The sequence below is a fragment of the Natrix helvetica genome (genome assembly GCF_964273705.1).
Source record: "Natrix helvetica genome assembly, chromosome: 4".
Classification (NCBI taxonomy): domain Eukaryota; kingdom Metazoa; phylum Chordata; class Lepidosauria; order Squamata; family Natricidae; genus Natrix; species Natrix helvetica.
In genome coordinates this window covers 686175-707024 of record NC_138550.1, presented here as the reverse complement: position 1 = coordinate 707024, position 20850 = coordinate 686175, and the positions used below count along the sequence as shown (strand labels likewise).

At 59.8% G+C, this 20850-nt stretch overlaps 2 protein-coding genes across 4 annotated transcripts in view; one reads left to right on the top strand and one right to left on the bottom strand.

Moving 5' to 3' along the window:
- STIM1 (stromal interaction molecule 1) overlaps positions 1-4174 on the top strand; it is a 55981-nt gene extending 51807 nt beyond the window's left edge. Inside the window, exons 10-13 of one of the 3 annotated variants that reach the window (XM_081951648.1) lie at positions 274-515; positions 1240-1320; positions 2239-2308; positions 3259-4174. In XM_081951648.1, coding sequence (XP_081807774.1) covers positions 274-515; positions 1240-1320; positions 2239-2308; positions 3259-3739 — 874 coding nt within the window. In that variant the 3' untranslated portion in view covers positions 3740-4174. Of the gene's footprint in view, positions 1-273; positions 516-1239; positions 1321-2238; positions 2624-3258 lie in introns of all 3 variants that reach the window. The other 2 variants (XM_081951647.1, XM_081951649.1) reach the window with 2 other exon arrangements.
- Positions 4175-5390: 1216 nt separating this feature from the next.
- Positions 5391-20055, bottom strand: LOC309391329 (sodium-dependent proline transporter-like). Its single transcript, XM_081951651.1, has 15 exons — positions 19998-20055; positions 16503-16737; positions 14550-14681; positions 14063-14217; positions 13841-13893; positions 12919-13057; positions 12631-12765; positions 11624-11727; positions 11272-11396; positions 10817-10929; positions 10056-10190; positions 7824-7923; positions 6623-6741; positions 6334-6507; positions 5391-5663 (listed from the first exon to the last, which is right to left on the bottom strand). Exons 1-15 carry the CDS (start codon positions 20031-20033, stop codon positions 5511-5513), a joined length of 1908 nt encoding a protein of 635 aa, XP_081807777.1. The 5' UTR covers positions 20034-20055; the 3' UTR covers positions 5391-5510.
- Between the last annotated feature and the right edge of the window lie 795 nt (positions 20056-20850).

The window sequence follows — 20850 nt, the reverse complement described above, 5'->3', positions numbered from 1 at the left end:
TGGGCCCGAAATTTCTGGTGCTAAGCGAGAAGAGTTGTTAAGTGAGTTTTGCTCCTTTTTATGACCATGCAACCGTCATAAATATAGGTCAGTTGCCACGTGTGATCACTGCCTGTGGGATACTGCAACGGTCGTAAGTGTGAGGACCGATTTGTTGTAACTTGGAACAAGTGGGGGACGACCCGTGGTGTTGCCTGGGGGGGAGGGAGCCCCCGGGGGGTCATGCTGGGCCCTCGCCTTGCCCCCCCTGACTCCCCCTCCCCCCCTTTGCAGGCAGGCGCTGAGCGAGGTGACGGCCGCCCTGCGTGAACGGCTCCACCGCTGGCATCAGATCGAGCTGCTGTGCGGCTTCCAGATCGTCAGCAACCCCGGGATCCCCACGCTGGTCTCGGCCCTCAACATCGACCCCAGCTGGATGGGGGGGCCCCCGCGCCCCAACCCCTCCCCCCACTTCATCATGACGGACGACCTGGACGACCTGGACGAAGAGATGGTCTCCCCCGTGTCCATGCAGTGTAGGTGGAGGAGGGCCCCGGACCCCCCACCCCCCACCCCTCCCCCTCCCCCTCCGGACGTTCGCAGGTAGTCCTCAACTTACAACCATGGTTGAGCCCAGAACTTCCAAGTGAGACGGTTGCTAAGTTGATTATGACCCACTTTATGGCCGTTGTTGCCACATTTGCTAAGTGAATCATTTGTTAAATTAGTCACACGGTCGTTAAGTGAATCCGGCTTCCCTCATCAGAAGGTCGCAAAAGGGGATCACACACACACACACACACATCCCCGGGACACTGCGGCCGTCGTAAATATGAGTCTGTTGCCAAGCAGCTAGAATTCTATGGTCGTAAGTGTGAAAAACGGTCATAAGTCGCTTTTCTTAGTGATGATGTGACTTTGAACAGACACTAATCGAACAGTCGTAAGCCGAGGACTAGCTGCCCTTTGTCTTACTCTGAGAAAAGCAGTGCTTAACCCCAGCAGTGCCTCTGAGCATCTGCAGAGTGCTTTTCTCAGTACCCCGTTCAGGTGGGCAGCTGGGCACCTGCCACGAGTCACGGAGGGGAGGGGTCTCGGGGTCTCCCCTGGGGGGTGGGAGGGGGCGGAGAGGGAAGCCCTCCTTGAGGGGGCGAAGGGGGCCGGGGGTCTTCCGGCAGAGAGCCCCTGGTTGCTGAGGGCCCCCGGAGGCCGATGCCAACGACGCTTTCTCTCTCCTGCCGGCCCTCCTCCTGACGCCAGACGTGGCCTCGCTTTTGGGGCGCCAGTCGAGTGACCGCTCCGGCCCCCCCTCAGAGGACCAGGCCTTCTGGAAGCCCCCCGGTTTGAGCCTCCTTCTCTTGGATCCGCTTCCACCCACCGGACTAAACTCCTCTGGCCAGGGCAGCCCCGCCCCTCCCTCTTGCTGCCCCCCCCCACTGTCTGGGCAGCTCCCCTTTCCAGCACAGCCACTAACCCTCACCCCCCCCCCCTCTGCTGCCTCTAAAGCCCTGAAAACAGAGGGAGCTTTCTCTGGGAGGGGCGGGAGGGGGGGGGCGCCTTCTTCCTCTGGTTTCTTTGGCCAGGATAGGGGCAGGGAGAGAAAGCCCCCCCCCCCCAACTCCTGGCTTCCTTGCCTTTAGGGCAGGCCTCTCCGCCCTTCGGCAGCTTTAAGGCTTCTGGACTTCAACTCCCAGAATGCCCCACTCGGGGGTCCCCAGGCCCGCTGGCAGAAGCAGGTTCTCCGTGCTGTGTGGGAGGGGTCAGGAGGGGGGCCGGTCTTAATCTCTGCAGGGAGCCCCCAGGGAGAAGGCCCTTCTTCTCAGTCCCACCAGATGGGACCCCTGCAAGTGACCTTCCTGGCCAGCACATTTCCCCCCCTCCAGGGAAGGGGGGCAGGAGGGACCCCCGAGACAGGCGCTGGGAGGGGCGCTCTGGAGGGGGGGAGGGCTGGGGCTGAATGGTCTCCCCAAGTGGCTGCTTGCTGCTTCTTCACTTCCCATCTTTTCTGCACCGGGTAAACCCCCGTCTTCTGTTTGCATGATGCCCCTTCGGGCAAAGCCAGCTGCCTTGGGCACCTCCCTGGGCACCGTGGGGCTGGGGCCGGCAGGTGGGGGGCAGCCACCCTGTCTTGTGTGCTCCTCCCTCCCTCCCTCCCTCCCTCCAGGCAAGAGGGAGACGGAGGAAGGCGTCCCTGGATGGGCCCCGTCCAATGCAGCCTCTTTCTCCCTAACCGGCCCTTGTTCCCTTCTCTCCCGCCAGCTCCCACCTTGCCAAGCAGCATCGTTCGCCAGCGCCTGGTGGACCCCCAGCATTCCTTGGGATCGCAGAGGTTGGTAGAGAGTCACCAGCAGGCCCCCAGCCAGGGGGAGTCGGGACCGCTGGCGCATTACGGCAGGGTGACTCTGCGCCGAATGCCCAGCCTCAGCGGTGGCGGCAGCAGCCTCGACGTCTCAGCAGCTCCGCCGTTCTCCTCCTCCTCCTCCTCCTCGGCCGGCCACGGAGCGCCCTCTGCTCCCACCTGCCACGGGCTGCCCATCCTCTACCACCACACCTCCTCCTCCTACATCCTGCAGATGGATGCCCTGGCCAACCTGCCCCCTCCCGACGTCACCTCGGGAACGCACGGCCAGACGGAGAGCTCGGGGTACCGTCCTGCCCGCTCGGCCTCGGCACGTGCTCCCTGGCCTAACCTCTGTTGGCAGCCGCTGCACGGGGTGTGGTGCCTGCTGTGATTTCCCATCAACCCCACTAACTGCACCAACAGCTCCCTCGACCCCTGGGGTGGGGGCTGCCTGCGTTTGCTGTGCTGAAAGGGCTGCGGACGGCTCGTGTCCCCCGGTTCACGTGGCCCGGCTTCTGCTGGGCCTCCGCTGGGTTTGGCCACTCGCCTGGGGTGGCTGCCTGGAAGGACAGCAGTAGCATTTATATGCCCCCCCTTCCCCCCAGCGCTCTCTGTCTGAGAGTGAGACCCTTCCGGAGCGTCTCCAGCAGCCCCAAAGGCCCCTCCCATCAGAAACCCCTCCCCCAGGACTGCCCTGGTGGGATTCTGATTCCACCCAGGTGGGAGACAAGGGAGCCGGCCCTCCCCGTCAGTGCATCAGCCTCCTTGGGGGTGGGGGCTGTCTTTGAGGAGGGGGCCTGGAGGAAAACTGCTTCAGTCTGGGAAGGAATTGGGGAGGGGGGCATCGGAAGGCGGCTGCTTCTGTGTGCCACTGAATGTGGGCTGGGGCGTGGGTTCGAGTCCTTCCAGGCTCATGTCTTCTCCCCTCTCCGCTCCAGGGACCTGGCCCGCTCGGACTCGGACTCCTCCATCCCGCACCTGAGCGAGCTCCCGCGGGCGGCCCTTTCCATGCCCAAGCTGCGCCCCGCCCTGCTGAGCAAAGCGGCCGAGGAGCAGCAGCAGCAGCGGCGGCCCCAGACGGAGTACCTGGAGTCGGAGAGCCCGCTGACGATGAAGAAGGTGCCCCACGAGGGGCTGGAGAAGGCGGCCAGCCTGGGGGAGCTGGGGCCGGTGGGGGCCCGTTCGGTGGACTCCTCTCGGTCACACAGCCCCACCTCCACCGAGCCCGACACCCCCTCGCCGCCTGCCAACGGCCGCACCGCCCTCTCCCTCCTCTCCGGCAAGGCCAACAGCCGCATCCCACACCTGGCGGCCAAGAAGGGCGAGGAGGACAGCGGCTCCACCGGCGAGGAGACTGACTCAGGAGGCCCCGGGAAGAAGAAGTTCCCGCTGAAGATCTTCAAGAAGCCCCGGAAGTAGCCGGAGGAGGTGGACGGACCGGGCAAGGCGCCCATGGCTGCCCTCTGCGGGAACAGAGACCCTCTTGCCTGGGGGGCCTCCTGGGGCCAGAGGGCCCTGCTTGGCTGCGCATGGCTTGCACCCGCTGCTCCCCTTCTGCCCGCTGCTGCCCTCCGTGTGGCCGGAGCAGGGCAACCCCCACAGGCACCCCTGGACCGCGGCCTTCCCTCGGGAGCTGAACCAAAGCTTCGGGGGGCCCGTGGCCGCTCGGGGCAGCCGAGAAGAGGATGGCGACATGTCGGGCTCCTGGCTGCGTCCTGGACCGGCCCGAGCGGAGCCCCCCGGGACCCCCGGCCTCCCTCTGGGTCTCAGGGCAAGGAGGAAGGCAGAAGGGGGGCAGCTGCTTTTCCGGAAAGTGTTTTGAACCCAATAAAGCATGTAGCCTATTTTCATAAGGCCGGCCGTGTGGTCTCCTTCTGGGATGGCAGAAGCGCTGTTGCCCCCCACCCACTCCGGGTCAGCCTGGAGCCCCAACGAGGAGGCGGCCTTTCTTTTCTCTGAAGGGTCCGGGATGTTCTTCTCAGCCGGTGGAACTCTCCACCACTAGCCAGGAGAATGTTCCACGCCAAAGAGGCCAGATTCCCCAGCATGGAAGCCGGCCTGGGGACACAACACGCAGGGGCTCTCTGCCCTTCCCATGCAGGCACAAGGGGTTTATTGGTCTGCTTTCCAGAAGGGCCTCTAAAAATGCCCAGACCTTGTTTGAGTTTGTGGTTCTCCCCATCGCCCTTTACAAAGGGGGGGTGCTCTATGATGCCCCCCACGTCTGGGGAGGAGGGAGGGCACACGAGGCAAGAGTGTGTAGCCTCTTCGTGTCCATTGCAGCCTGGGTGGAGGCACAGGGAGCACCGTAAGAAGAGCCTTCAGAAAAACGGGGGGGGGAGAGGGGGGTCATCCCAAAGTGCCCGTTGTCCGTGAAGGTCCCCGTCCTCCGTCCTTCTGCAACTCGGCTGTGGGCAGCAGGTGGGTGAGGCCGCTTTGTCTTGCGCTGCTGCCCGAGGGAGAGGCGGTGCAGGAGGCTGAGTCGGCCCAGGAACCTCCGGCCCAGGTGGGAAGGAGGCCCCCGAGGAGCCGAACGGAGGGAAAGCGGAGCAGGCGCACAGGAGTCCTCGACTTACAGCATTCGGTAAATGAGCGAAGTTTCAGCAGCACTGAAAAAAAGGGACTTATGACCGTTTCTCACACTTAGGGCGGTTGCAGCCTCCTCCACTGTCACCTGATCAAAATTTGGGCAATGTGTGTATTTATGATCCCCTTTTGCAGCCGTCTGACAAGCAAAGTCGATGGGGAAGCCGGGTTCACTTAACGTCCGGGTTGCTAACTGTTGTGATTCACTTAACAATTGAGCAGGAAAGGTTGTAAATAGGTCATAAAAAACTTCACATCTGTCTTGCTTAGCAGTAGCTTCTTTGGCCTCCATTGTGGTTGTAAGTCGAGGACTTCCCATCCTCCGGGAGGGGGGTGAGGGGGAGTGCAGCAAAACGCCAGGGGAGACCGGCCTCTGACTTGGGAGGAAGGCCTCTGGAGCCAAGAGTCGCAGCCTGAGCGGGGAGTGGAGCGGTGGTGGCCCCTGGGCTCCCTGGGGACGGAGGGTGGGGGGGCCCCAGCAGCAGCCCCTCTCCTGCAGCGTCCCTTTGACCGCACCCCCCTCCGAGGGACGGCAAAAGGGGCTGGTGGGGTCCAAGCCGTACGTGGACTGGCACAGATGCCGCCTCCTGCCTTGGCCACAGCATCAGGCCTCGCTGCGATCCGGCAGCTGCCAACCTCCCGCGAAGTCGCTGTCTGTCAAGTTGACGGTGTAGGGAACGTCGATGACCTGGTGGGGCAGCTCCTGGCTGCTGGCCGAGCGCCAGGAACTCAGGGGACGGATGGCTTTCCTGAAGCGCTGCAAAGGAACAACGGGGGGGGGGCTTTGGACACGGCTCCAACTGCCCCCCCTGCGCCATGGAGAGTATCGCCAGGAAAAGCCCCAGGGGGAGGCAAGAGGGCCTGGGGCTCCCCAAGGGCTGCCCCACACAGCCCGGACAGCGTGTCTGCTTCCTGGAAGCTTGATCCATTTTATGACCGACCTTCTCCCCCCTCCAGCCCAAGGTCCCCAGAGGGGGTGCAGAGCTGCCCCCAACTCGTGTCAGCAACGATACACTGAGGGGCTCTTGCCATCCCCCCGATGCCGCCCTGAGAAGAGAATTCTGCCTACAGGGGGGATTCAGCAGCTCACCCCAGACCAAAGCAGCCAGAAAAGCCCGAAGCCTGCCACTTTGAAGGTGGTCTGTGGGGAGCAGAGAATGGGGGCATCCTCTTAACAGCCCTGCAAGGTAGGCCTGTATTGCAGAGGATGCGGGCTGATGAGGCCACAAGAGCAACGGTGACGCGTGCCAGCAGGGTCCCAAAAGCTGCTTTTGCAGCAAGGCTTCTCCTTGGGGTCCTCGGCTGCGGCACAGGATGGGCACACCCGGAGCCCTGCCTGACTCAGCTCCTCCCTTGCCCTGCGGGTGAGATGGGGGGGGGGGTGTCTTCCCTTTCCACAACCCACCGGGCTCTCCTCCCTGACTCACGGCAGACAGCGTCCCAGACTGCTTGCAGAGGGCGACGCCGGCCCAGAGCGGAATCTGAATGCAGCTCAGCAGTGCCATGCAGATGCCCAGCGCCTGGCCCCAGCGCGGGAACTGGTAGGCTCCGTACTGCAGCCTGGTGTCCGAGAGGTCCAGGAAGGTGTAGAAGAGGATGAACTGCAAAGGGAGCAGAGCGGAGAAGGATGGGCCGAGGGCCTCCCCATGGCTGCCCAGGCTCTTCCCCACAAGAGCCGCAGGGGCAGGGAGGCCGCAGAGCCCCCGCCTGGCCTACCAGCAACGTCGCCGGGGTGACGATAACCCAGCAAGTCTTGAAGTAGGGCACCAGGCGGCTGCACCAGGGCGGGCACTGCCGGATCATGTCGACGATGTCCTGGCAAAACTGGTTCACCCCTGCAGGACGAGAGGAGGATGGCGCACACGGCTGTGGGGAAGCTCCTGGACGGTTGCCCCCCCCTGGCTGCGGCCTTTCCTTTCACGCAGCCCCTCCAGCTCTCGGCCAGACGCCCGCATGGGGTCCACAGCCACTGCCTGGCTGCTTTGGCCCAGGGGGAAAGAGGAAGCCTTTCCTGAAACCAGGCTGGGTCCGTCCAGGTGAATTGAGGAAGCAGCCCAGCGGACGTTGGAGCAGACTTTCCCAACTCTGGCAACTTTGGGACGTGTGGACTTCAACTCCCAGAATTCCCCAGCCAGGGATTCTGGGAGTCGAAGTCCACACACGTTAAAAGTTGCCGAGGTTTAGCAATACTGGACAGGTGATCCTTCTTCCGACTCTTCCCGTTCATGGCTGGCTGGGGAATTCTGGGAGCTGAGTGGATGAGATGCAAAGCAGGGGTGAAATCCAGCAGGTTCTGGAGAACTGGGAGTGGTACATTTGGAGTAGTTTGGAGAACCGGCAAATGCCACCTCTGGCTGGATTTCCCCCTGCCACGCCCACAAAACCCGGTAGTGAAACCATTTGAATTTCACCCCTGATGCAAAGGTTGGGGAACCCGGCCTTCAAGGGGGGAGGCTTTGCATTTTAGTGAAAAGGGGGGGGGAGAGAGAGAGAGAAAGGAGAAACCCCTCCCTTGCAGCACTGATGATATTACCCAGCTGGATAATGAAATGTCTGCCACCTAGCTTAGAGGGCACCACTGACCCCGTAGTCCTCCTCCTCCTCCTCCCTGCAAACCCTCCACTCTTCTAGCACTGATGATCTTCCCTAGTTGGGTCATGAAACGTCTGCAAGAGACCCACCCAGCTCCGGGAGCCCCCAGGGGCCCTCACTTCAACCAGGCTTGAGGGGATGAATGAGGGAAGGGCAGCCTGACCTGACCAAGGCCAAAGATCCTTTGCCCATGAACAAACCACTTATGCTGGTTAGTAGCAAAGACGGCTACGGAGCCCCCCTGCCAGGCAGCCCCGTAGGAGGAAACCCTCCCTAGGAAGCCACTGCCTGCCTGGCACAGCTTGCTCGCCCCGCACGGACTCACCGTAGAAGAAGGCGACCCCAAGGCACATGAAGAGAGCCACGATGATGAGGCCAAAGCTGGTGCTGTAGGCATCGATGAGGGTAAACCAGAAGATGCCGCCCTGCGAGAGGAAAGACACTGGGCGGATCCGGCCTGGTCCGCTCCTCTCCTCCCGGGGGCTTCTCCACAATTCAGAGGCCGGACTTCCACCTGAGCGGGTTTGCAGGGGTCGCCAAAGCCCCCCGTCCCCCCCGGGATCCCCGCAGAGCACAGGAGGCTGCCAGGCGGAGGATGCTCCACAAAGGACCCATCAGCTGCCTGAGAAGGTGGGGACGCCTGACCGGAACTACCTAATCCCTAATGCTGTGCTCGGTCAGAGCAACACAGGTTGCAAGGCGGAGCATCCCAATCTGGTGTCTCCGTTGGGGGAGCCAACCCCGTCCGTTCAGGGGGCTGCGGCCAATGGTGGCTTGAGGTGGTTGCTTGGTTTAGGCCCACCGCCAAGGGAGAAACTGGGATCCCACAACGGAGCGAACCCCCAACCCTCCGTTCCAGTGACAGACAAGTAGTCCTCGACCTCTGACCATAATTGAGCCCAAAGATTCTGTTGCTAAGTGAGACAGTTGTTCGGTTCATATTGCCCCATTTTATGACCTTTCTTGCCACAGTCGTTAAGTGAATCACATGATCGTTCAGTGAATCCGGCTTCCCCCATTGCCTTTACAATACAATACAATAGTAGAGTTGGAAGGGACCTTGGAGGTCTTCTAGTCCAACCCCCTGCCTAGGCAGGAAACCCTATACCGTTCCAGGCAAATGGCTATCCAACATCTTCTTAAAGGCTTCCAGTGTTGGGGCATTCACAACCTCTGGAGGCAATTTCTGTTCCACTGATTAATTGTTCTGACTGTCAGGAAATTCCTCCTCAGTTCTAAGTTGCTTCTCTCCTTGATTAGTTTCCACCCATTGCTTCTTGTTCTGCCCTCAGGTGCCTTGGAGAATAGTTTGACTCCCTCTTCTTTGTGGCAACCCCTGAGATATTGAAACACTGCCATCATGTCTCCCCTGGTCCTTCTTTTCATTAAACTAGGCATACCCAGTTCCTGCAACCGTTCTTCATATGTTTTAGTCTCCAGTCCCCTAATCCTCTTTCTTGCTCTTCTCTGCACTCTTTCTAGAGTCTCCACATCTTTTCTACATCGTGGCGACCAAAACTGGATGCAATATTCCAAGTGTGGCCTCACCAAGGCATTATAAAGCGGCATCAACACTTCACGTGATCTTGATTCTATCCCTCTGTTGATGCAGCCTAGGACTGTGTTGGCTTTTTTGGCAGCTGCTGCACATGGCTGGCTCCTATTTCAATGGTTGTCCACTAGGACTCCAAGATCCCTCTCACAGTTACTACTGTTGAGCAAGGTACCACCTATACTGTACCTGTGCATTCCGTTTTTGTTGCCTAAATGTAGAACCTTACTCTTTTCACCATTGAATTTCATTTTGTTAGATGGTGCCCAATGTTGAAGTTTGTCAAGATCCTTCTGTATCTTAAGCCTATCTTCTGGAGTGTTGGCTATTCCTGCCAGCTTGGTGTCATCTGCAAATTTGATGAGTTCCCCATTTATTCCCTCATCCAAATCATTGATGAAGATGTTGAAGAGTACTGGGCCTAAAACAGAGCCTTGGGGTACTCCACTGCATACTTCCCTCCATGTAGATGCAGTTCCATTGAGGACTACCCGTTGAGTGCGGTTGGTCAGCCAGTTACGAATCCATCTGGTGGTGATGCTGTCTAACCCACATTCTTCTACTTTATCTAGTAGTAGGTTATGGTCTACCTTATCAAAAGCCTCACTGAAGTCCAAGTAAACTATATCAACGGCATTCCTCTGGTCCACTAATTTTGTCACTTTGTCAAAGAATGCAGACTTTGCCGGTCTGGAGGTCGCAAAAAGGGATCGCATGACCCGGGGGGCAATGACCGTCATAAATACGAGTCCGTTGGTAAGCGCCTGAATTTTGATCAGGTGACTTTGGAGATGCAACGGTCGTTAAGTGTGAAAAAGGGTGCTATTGTTACCTTTTAACTGCCGCCGTGACTTTGAATGGTCACTAAATGGACTGTTGTAAGTTGAGGACTAGCTGTAATAAGTCAGAGGCTCTTCCCCACCCAAAATAGGAAGTCATGATGGGGTATCGAGAATGGGGGAAAGAGGAGAGGGCTTAGACAGACAGACAGACAGACAGTCTCACCTGTGTGATCAGGAGGAGGCCCAGCAGGTAGAAGGCCAAGCAAAGACCTCCCAGGAACAGGACGTTGAGCCTCCAGCTGCGCAGGGACGGGAACTCCTCCATCGCGGCCTTGGTGAGGGCCTCCATGTTTCCAAACTGGCAGGCAGGCAGGCAGGCAGGAGAGCCTCAGTGGCTTGGAAGGCAAAGCACAGCCCACCTCCCCCCCACCCCCAAGTCCTCAGCCTCCCCTGGGAAGCTCAGCCCCCCCTCCCCCCCTCGACCGTGGACGGAGCAGAAGGTGGACGGAGCGTGGACCAAGAGGTGGGGAGCCAAGGGGAAGGCAAGAGGAGACAGTTCCACCCAAAACGGGGGAAAACTTTGGGGTCTCAATGATTTACGCTGCTTCTTTCGCAGGACGGTTTCCCCCTGGCCAACCCTGCAGGGGTCCCTCGGTTGGAAAGATGGAAGGGAGTGAAAAAGGGAGGAATGGGAGAAGGGAGGGAGGGAGGGACAAAAGGGAAAGAGAAAAGAAAAAGACAAGGAAGGATGGCAACCAAGAAGCTTCGTTGCCTTAAAAACCACCTCAGAGGGCCAGGGGTTTTCTTCAGGAGACCCTCCCCCAGGTGGGCTCAGTGGGAACTGCAAGAGGCCTGAAGGGACCAGTTGGGTCCGGTTGCAGCAGAAGCTGCTGCTGCTGCTGCTCTTGGTGGGGGGCTCCCACCTCCCCCCCCCCCCCCATGCAGCCCCCCCTTGCGAAAAGGCCCCGGCCGGCCGGCACTCACCAGCGTGTCCACCCCCAGGGTGAGGAGCATGAGGAAGAAGAGGATGGACCAGCAGGAGGAGCCAGGCAGCAGCGCCAGGGCCTCCGGGTAGGCCACGAAAGCCAGGCCGGGTCCTGAGGAAAGAGCCAGGGGTCACTCAAAGCCCACCCACCCGCCCACCCGCCTGCTTTGGCCAAACGGAGCATGCAGGCAGTCAGGCAAAACAGAGCCGGAAGATGGAGAGGAGCTGTTAAGGGGGGGGGGCTGTGGGGCTCTTCTCCATCCAATGCTCGGCTGCTCAGCCCCCCCTTCTCCCCTTCTCCTTCCTCCCCCTCCACAGGGGTGTCAGGGGCCTTTGCTCCCAGGGCCCCCCGGAGCCCATCTTGGGGGAAGGGAAGGGTCCCAAGACGGCCCTGGGGGTCTCAGAGCCTCCGAGAGCCCACCCAGCCAAAGGGGCTTTCCCACAGCCCCCCTACCTGAGTCTGCCACCCTCCCGACCGAGACCTTCTTGCGCCAGGCCATGTGCCCCAGGACGGAGAAAATGGCGAAGCCCGCAAAGAAGCTGGTGCAGCAATTCCCAATGCCAATCACCAGCGTGTCCCTGTGGGCAGAGGGGGGGGGAGGACTTGTGGGGCTGGACAAGGAGGCGGCCAGCTGCCCTCTGGGCTGCATTGGCTTCCCCCCTGCCCCCCCAGAAGTTCCCCACAGCAGAAAGTGGGGGTGGAGACCCCCCAAAGCCCCTCCTTTTCCCCGTGGGGCCCATCTGGACACAGCCTGGTTTCAGCCAAGGAGCTGGGGGGGGGCGAGGGGGGGCTCCAGACGCCTCACCTGATGACGTTGTTGTCAAACTTGTTGTAGGAAGCCATGGAGAGGAGCCCCCCGAAGCCGATGCCCAGCGAGTAGAAGATCTGCGAGGCTGCGTCACTCCACACCTTCTCCAAGGAGGGGGAGAGAGACGTTCTGGGGCTGGCCTTCTCCCCCGGGGGGACCCCCCCTCAACTGGCAACCCCATTTCCCAGCACCTTGTTACCAGAAGCATCCACACAATGTGTAAGGCCCAGTAGTTGCCAGCAGAAAGATGGCAAGCTTAATTCTGGCTCCCAGAACGTCTGAGCTCAGCTATTCCTGGGTTACTCAAAGGACTGAGAGGCCCTTGGTGCCCTCTGAGCTTCCTGGTTTGCTTGCAGACGTTTCATGACCCAGCTAGGGAACATCATCAGTGCTAGGAGGGAGGGGGGGTTGCACAGAGGAGGAGAGGGGAGGGAGTAGGAGTAGGAGGACCACGTGAGGTCCCTGGCACTCTCTTCTTGGAAACATTTCATGACCCAGCTAGGGAACATCATCAGTGCTAATGATGAAAGTGGTGCTGATGAAGTTCCCTAGTTGGGTCATGAAATGTTTCCAAAAGATCAGCCCAGCTCAGAGAGCACCAAGGACATTAACCCTGAGCTACAAATATTCTCTTTTAAGCCATGGGGAGAGAAGCAGGCCAGAGAGGCTTTGGTGATGGATGGCTCTTGGATCTCGGCTGTTTGCTCCACCAGCCATGGTTAAGACACCGTGGCTTAGCTAAGGTGGAAATCCACCCTGGATGGGGCTTCCTCCCCGTCTGCCCCCCCATTAGCCTCCCCACGAGGGGGCTGGAGGCAGGACCCCCTGCCCACTCTTTCAGTTGCTGCTGAGGTCCCCCCATCCCACCTCAAAAGACCCCCCAGGGCTTCCCCTTGCAAGAAACTAGGCCCAGCATCTTATCGCTTGGGTTCGGCCCCCGCACACACGCACGCACGCACACGCAGACCCAGCTGGAGAGGGCGATGCTGCCCGGGGGGCCCCACCTGGGCGCTCTGCAAGCGGCTCCAGTCTGCGGAGAGGTAGAAGCGGATGCCCTCGCCGGAGCCCTCCAGCGTGACTCCCTGGACGATCAAGACCGCGATGACCACGTAGGGGAAGGTGGCGGTGAAGTAGACAATCTGGGCAGGGAGACAGCCGGGCGGCTGAGAGGGAGAAGCACCCCGCCCCCCCCCCTGCACCCTGGATGTCCCCCCCCAGGGAAGGCCAGGGAGGGGGTCCCCAGGCTGCGCCCAGAGCTGCCCCGACACCCCCATCCCCCCGTGCTCACTCACCTTGCCCGAGGTGCGGATGCCCTTCAGGGTGCAGAGGAAGATGAGTGCCCAGGCCAGCAGCAGGCACAGCGCCAGGGACCCCCTCACAGGGCCAGGGTCCCCCAGGCCGGAGCTGTGCACCACGCCCAGCACCCGCTGGCTGAAGCAGAAGAGGGGGAAGGGGCGGCTGATGGGTAAGAAGGAGCCCCTCCTCCCTGGGACCCTCCCCTGCCCATTGGGGGCCACAGAATGCAGGAAGTCCTCGACTTACACCGGTTCATTTAGTGACCGTTTGAAGTTGCAAAGGACGTGAAAACCTGTGACTGTTTTTTATACTTGCACATCAAAGTTCAGACATTTTGCAACTGACTCGTGTTTATGACGGTCGCAGAGTCCCCGGGGGTCACCTGATCCCCTTTTGTGACCAGCAAAGCCGAAGGGGGGAAGTCCGATTCACTGAACACTTAATTTGTTATGAATTTAGAAACCCCAGTGATTCACTTAGCAACTGTGGCCAGAAAGGCCATAAAATGGGACAAAATTCAGTTATCAGCAATAGACGTATTGGACTCCATTACAGTTGCAAGTCGAGGACTGCCTGCAGTTCTCCCAGCCCTTACAAAGTGGGTATCCCCACCCACCCCCTGCCCCCTCCCCCTGGCAGGAACCAGGAAATGGGAGGGGTTTTGCTAGGGAGCAAAGAGGGGAGAAGGGAGGGGGGAGACAGTTCCCCCTCCCTTCATATTGGCCGGTTTCTTGGTTGACAAAGCAGCCACACAGCGTGTGTCCGTCCGTCCGTCCATCCGTCCCTGTCCCATGAGCTGGTGCTCGCAGGTTGGAGAAGCCAGAGCTCCCCCCATTGCCTGCTTCCCCAGGCTGAGCCCCCCAAGAGAGGGAGCCTACCTGCCCCAGGTGTGACTCCCTCCCCACCAACCAGACTCACTTCCAGAAGACCTCGCTGGCACTGACTGGGTGACTGCTGCCCAAAGTCCCGTTCTGAAAGGCAAGAAGAGACCCTCGTGTGTGTGGGGGGAAACGCATGCCCAGCCCCCCCTCCCCCCCTGAGTCCTCTGAGGCCGTCTGTCCGGCCGGCTACTCCGCTCCCTTCGGCCAGAGAGGCCGCCCTGCCCCCTCCCCCCCACCTGCCCTCCCTCCCAGCCGGTACCTGGGCCTGGCAGAGGGGCCGGTTGTATGGGGCGTGGCAGGACCAGGGCAGGGGGCTCTGGAAGGACATGCTCAAGTAGTAGAAGGTCCAGGCGATGATGACGTTGTAGTAGAGGGAGACCAGCGAGGAGACCACCAGCATCCCCACCCCGATCCCTGCGCAGGAAGGGGAGGGCGTCAACCAGCTGCCTTCCACTTCTGTCAAGCCCCAGCAGAAGGGCCTAGTTGCTGGTGGGCAGGGCCCCCCCCCAGGCCCCCCCAGAAGCAGCCCAAGGGCCCCTGAGCTCCACCACAGGCAGGAAAGAGAAGCAGAGCTTTTGGGGGGGGGTCCCAGCACTCCTCAGCAAGAGGGGCTCCTCCACAGGGCAGAAGGAGAAGGGGCCCTAAAGGGACCCCTTGGAGCCCTTTCCTCTCCAGCCTCCATCTGCCCCCCCCCACTCACAGGATGCCCCAGGTGGACTGGGGGGGGGGCTCCTGGCCCTGCTTACCTTTCAAGAGGGGGCAGCACCTCCAGACACTGATGGGTCCGGTGGCCCCATATTGGCCAAGGCTGAGCTCCATCAGGAAGAGGGGCAGCCCCGTGGAGACCAGCATGAGGGTGTAGGGAATCAGGAAGACCCCTAGGAAGAGAGCGCAGCCCAGGGGTGGCCCTGAATAGGCAACACCAGCAATCCTGCTTTCCCCCTCCCGCTTCTAGCACTGATGATGTTACCTGCCTGGGTCATGAAACGTCCGCAACAATCTCGCTCAGGGAGCACCAAGGACCCCCACAGCCCCCCCTCCTCCCCCCTAGAGAGCCCTGCTCTCTCTGACCTGGAGAATGGACTCCCACTCCCTTCAGGAGCTTCCTGGGGGCAGAAGTGGCCCTTTTGGTGCTGGTGGCCATGAGGGCTTGAGGAAAGCAGCAGGGGCCCCGGATGGAACCCAGGGCCACAGAGGGAGGACCTGCCAACCCATCAGGACCGTGACTCTCTTGGCTCAGCAAGGAGGATGGAATCCCTTCCCTGGTTTCCCATCGTTTCACGGGGGAGGACAGGGGGGGTCCCCACGATTTGGCTGAAGAGGCCCTCTAGCAGGACTTGTGGGGGGGGGGGGAGAATAATGGTACAGATATAAAGGTGTGAAATGAAGCCACATTTCCGAGTACAAAGTTTGTGCCATCCCACAACACAACTTGTTGCAAGAGCCCAGATCCAAAATAGGAAGTTGGGAGCAAAAGACTTTTGAAAGACTTCGGCTGGAGCAGAGGTGAGATTCCATTTCTTTTACTACTGGTTCTGTGGGTGTGGCTTGGCTTGGTGGGCGTGGCAGGGGGAGGATACTGCAACATCCCCCTTCCCTCCCCCCTCTAGGGCCAGGCAGAGGTGGCATTTGCAGGTTCTCCAGAACTGGTCAGAACCTGCTGGATCCCACCTCTGGTCCGGATGGTTTAAAACAGGGACCTCCAAACTTGGCAACTTGGATGGCTTGTGGACTTCAACTCCCAGGATTCCTAGCTGGGTGGGGAATTCTGGGAGTTGAAGTCCATTAAAGTTCCCAAGTTTGGACACCCCTGCCTTAAGGAGAAAGGTGTCCAACCACCACCCAACCGTTCTGAAGAACCAGAAATCTCCCTTCATGAGGGTCCTTGTTGCTCTCTGCGCCCGGTGGTTTCCTTGAAGGCATTTCATTGCCAGGTGGCATCACCAGCACTAGTCCTAGAAGTGATGACATTCCCTAGTTGGGTCATGAAACGTCTGCAAGAAAACCACCCAGCTCGGAGAGCATCAAGGGCCCGCAAAGCTCAACCCTGATTTGCCAATATTCTCCCTTGTTGGCTCTCTTAAGAAAAGAGTTTGGCTGTTGAGAAGGAACGAGACGAGGATGTTGGGGGCTCCCAGACCTCCTCGGGGCCTGCAGTGACGCTAAGAGAGGCAGGAGCACCACCGTCAAAGCTCCAGGCAAAATGCCGCTAATTGGAGATGCAGCCGGCCTCTCTGGAGGGAAAGGAAGGGAGGCCAGAAGCTCTGCAGGGCCACCAAAAGGGACAGGGAGCCCCGAACATCCACGTTCACTCAGAGGAAAAAGATAACGCCAGCCTGCTTGCTTGGCAAATTCAGAGCAGCTGGCAAAGAAATGAAAAAGTGGGAGAGTTTCCCCAAAGGTGCTTTTTTTTTTTCCCCAAGAGGCAACTGGATTTTCTGGCTTTTCTTTGAAGACGTTTCGCTTCTCATCCCAGAAGCTTCTTCAGCTCAGAGCTTCAAAGAAAAACCAGAAAGTCCAGTTGCCTCTTGAAAAAGCCCCTCTGGGACAACCAGGACAACCTGCATGGAGGAGGAGGAGGAGGAGGAGGAGAACTTTAATGCAAAATGAGACGGAAGAGGGGGGTGGGGGTGGCCACTTGGGCCCCTGCTAAGACCACCACGGAAGGAGGGCAGCAGCCAGGAGGGATGTCCACTCACCGCCTCCGTTGCGATAGCAGAGATACGGGAAGCGCCAGACGTTCCCCAGCCCCACGCAGTATCCCAGGCAGGAGAGCAGGAACTCGTACTTCCCTCCCCACGTCTCCCGCGGCTGGGTGGGCTCGGGGGCCGGTGTGGCATCCACCACCAGGAAAGAGGGCTGCGTCCGGGGCAGGACGGTGGCCGGCAGGCAGAGCCCCTCCAGGCCAGCCCCATTCAGCTGGGCGACCCTGCCCTGCGACTGAAGGAGAGAGAGAGGGCAGCGGCTGTCAGGCGCACAAGGGCCATGGGCTGGCTGGGGAATTCTGGGAGTTAAAATCCAGACATCTTCAAGGGGTTGCAGTGGAGAAAGCCTGCTTTAGGGGAGGGGGAGATGAGTTGGTGCGACCCCTGGGGATCTCTTGCGCTGGGCGTTCAGGAGGGGCTGACCCTTGCTGCCTTCTTTGGGCTGAGAGGGAGGGACCGGCCCAAGGTCACCCGGCTGGAGCTAAGGAGGACCTACAACCAGGCTAGAGAGGTTCTGAGCAGCGGGGGCCCAGTGGTTAGTGCGCAGTATTGCAGGCTCCTCCTGCTGCCTGCCGGCTGCCTGCAATTTGGCAGATCGAATCCCACCAGGCTCCAGGTTGACTCAGCCTTCCCTCCTTCCAAGGTGGGTCAAGTGAGGAGCCAGATTGTCGAGGCCGAGAGAGGCATGGGAAGCGGCATAGAAGCCTAACGGCCACTGCTGGTGCTGGTGCTGGTGCTGGTGCTGGTGCTGGTGCCTTCCCCACGGCACCAATCTGGCTGAGGGCTTGGTGTCTCCCAAAGCGGAAGGAGCCGGTCAGCCACCCGCCAACTCTGGAGGCCCTGAAGGCCAGGCTTCCTTCGGAGCTTCCCTGCCCTGCCTCCTCCCTGCCTGACCTGCTGGGCCTGCCTGACCAGCAGGAGAGAGAAAGGCCCCAGGGGAGCCTCCTGACATTCCTGCACAGCTAGTCCTCGACTTCTGGCCGCAGTGGAGCCCAGCGTTCCTGTTGCTGAAGTTTTGAGCGACGGAAGGCAGGTTTGGAGGGAGGGAGACGGTTGTTAAAAGTCAGTTTTGTCCCATTTTACGACCTTCCTTGCCAAAGTTGTTAAGTGAATCACTGCAGTTATTAAGTTAGTAACTGGCTTCCTCCATTGACTTTCCTTGCAGAACCATGTGACCCGGGAGTACAGCGACCGTCATAAAAGTGAGTCAGTTGCCAAGTGTCTCCATTTTGATCATGTGACCCTGGAGATGCTGCACTGGTCGTAAGGGTGAGAAACGGCCACAAGTCACTTTTTTCAGTGCTGCTGTAACTTTAAGTGGTCACTAAATGAATGGTTGTAAGCCGAGGACTACTTGTAGGTGTGTGAATTGGGAGCACGACCTCTTGTGGCCATAAAGAGAAGCGCCCCAGACGCCCCTTCACACACCTAAGCTCCGAGGGCTGCAAGGGGGCCCCCGGAGGTCCTGTAGTCCCACCCGCTGCCCAAGGCAGGAGTCGCCTTCCACCCTGTCCTTCTCCTCCTCCTGGCTTTCGCGGCTGCTTCCAGGGCGGCACCCAAGGCCAAACACGGACAAAAACAGCAGGTGGGGTAAATTCCAGCAGTCCTCGACTTATGGCCAGAGTTGGGAACAGCATTTCCATTGGCAAACGAGCCCGTTGTTAAGGGAGATGTGCCTTATTTTATGACACTTTTTTGACACGGTTGTTAAGCGAATCGCCACAGTTGTTAAATGAATCCGGTTCCCCCCCCCATTGGCTTTGCTTGTTGGGGATGCTGCGATGGTCATAAGTGTGAGGACTAGTTGTAAGTCACTTTGTATCTTGAACGGTCACTAAATGAATGTTGTAAGTCGAGGACTACCTGTCCGGAGAACTCCAAAAACTCTGGCTCTCCTTTCTTTGGGGCTCCCCTCCTGAGCCTCTCCCAGCCCCACAGGACGGGACCCCCCTCAGGGGCTGCCCATCAGAGCCACCTCAGAATGGGGTTTGGGGGGAAGGTATTGGGATGGAGCATGTTTTCAATGGACTCACATTTATGACGGTTTCAGCGTCCTGGGGTCACGTGATCCCTTTTTGTGACCTTCTGACAAGCAAAGTCAGTGGGGCAGACACTGGTTCACTTAACAACCGGGTTACTAATTTAGCAAATGCAATGATTCACTTAGCAACTGTGGCGAGAAAGGTTGTACAAGGGGCAAAACTCACTCAACAACTTTCTTGCTTAGCCATTTTTGGCTCAATTGTGGTCATAAGTTGAGGACGTCTTTTAAAAGCTAGAAGATCCTCCTAAAGGCCTCAAGCCTCCTGAAAGGATTTTCACCGGGATGGTTCTGAATGCAGCTCTTGCAACTGCAGCTGAGGCCGGGATAAAGCAGCTCTCAGCCCCAATGCCCCCCCCTCCCCCCTTGCTCCTGCGGAACCCATTGGCCCCACCCCACCCCCGCCACCCCCAGGGACCCCGTTCCTTGGCTGTGGCTCCCAGTTCTGCTTTGGGGCAGGAGAAAAAGGGTCTTTCTCTGGCGAAGAGCTTTGGACCTCCATTTTCTTAACAGGAAAAAAGCAAAGCCCAAAATGAACCACCGAAGGGAGATGCAGGGATTGTAACAGGGGTGTCCAAACTTTGGGCTCCCCTGGGCTGCCTTGAGTGAAGAGGAATTGGCTTGGGCCACACATATAAAAGAGATAACATAGTAAATGTATATAAATCACATAATAATGTTAGATGTTTGCAAACTTCTAGGCCGCATTAGGTAGCCGTCCAGGGCTGCAGGCAGCGCACTGGCCCCGGGTGGGACACGCCTGCCTGATGACCTCGGGAAGGTCATTGGCCAGAGCCCTCCCAAGCCGGAGACCCTGTTCTGGATACCTGACTGAAAGACAGCCCTTTCTGCTCTTTTTTAAAAGCTCCAGAATGACAGAATAAGAGTCAGAAGGGACCTTGGAGATCCTCTAGTCCAACCCCCTGCTTAAGAAAGGAGCTGGGCAGTGCAGGGAGCGATTCCTGCAGTTGGACACCCAGTTTGAATTTGGGGGCCAATCCAGGTTGGGGAGGGGGAGGGGATCGCTTTCCTCTTCTCCCTTTTCTCAGCGGGGCCCTCGGAGCAACCTGCTCAGCCGCGTTTGCATTCCCACAACTGCCTGGCTCCCCTTGGAGTCCCGGGATCCACCTGCCCACCGGCTCCTCCTAACCACAACCCCATCGGGAGACTCCCCTCCCAGCAGCGTCGGGCCCAGCCCGGCTCTTCTCTGCCAAGCGCCCGATTGGGAGCCCGTCCCACCTCCAGGCAGGCAGGGGGCTGCGCTGCCCCTCCGCGGCTGGGCCAAAGGATGCCGATCCCCGGGGAGAGGGAAGGGATCCGGGGCCCCCAGCAACCAACATTGCAGGAGGAATGGCTGAGCCGCCTGGCTGCCCCCACAACCGCCCTGCTGGGTAGGCTCAGGGCGGGCTGAGCCGGAGCAATCCCCCCCCCCGTCCCCCGGGACTCACCGGGTTGGTAGCGGCAGGAGCTACGGGAGGCTCCATCAGGCACCGTCGACTCTCTCCAGTTCCGGCAGTTCAGCCAGCCAGACGGGCGAGGCGGGGCCAGGTAGGCCGGCCGGCAACGCACCTGGCCCGCCCCGCCCGCCGCGCTCCAGCCGGGTTCGCCCCGCGGGAAGCGCCCCCAAAGCCCCCCCGCGCCCCGCGCCTCTCCCGCGGGGAGGTTGCCAGAAGCGCGCGGGATCTTCCGCGCCGGTTCCCGAGGTGCGTGGACGGACTGGGGCTTCATCACCGGAGGCTTTTAAGAAGAAACGAGACAGCCCCTGATCCGGAATAGTTGAGGTTCTCCTGCTTGAGCAGGGGCTGGACTAGAAGACCTCCAAGGTCCCTTCCAGCTCTCTCCGGTTCACTTTGGGGCTGGAGGAGCGGCTTCCCCGGGGCCAGCAGGGACAAAGCCCGGGCGGGGAGCGCCGCTCTGAATCCGGGCGAGGGAGAGGACCAGCTGGGGGCTTTCGAAGAATCGCTGTCCGCTCCAAAGCGCAGCTCAGAGCAAGAGAGCCGCCGCGGGGGCCCGGAGGGCGCAGGGTGTCCCAGCGCCGCCTGGTCTGGATGGGATCTTTGCTGGCCTGGAAGGGGCTTTTGCAGACGAGGGAGGGGGCCCCGGCGGAGGCTGCGAGGGGGACGCAAAGCCCGGGCGTGGAGTTGGGGAGGGGAGGACGTGCCCAAGGCGGAAAAGAAGCTTCAGACATTAATTACTTAAGTCCAAAGCCCGCCCGGAATCTCATCCGGGAGCCACCAAGGAGAAACATGATTGGGCAAGTCACTTGTACTTGAACCCCCATCCTTTCTAGCGCTGATGCTA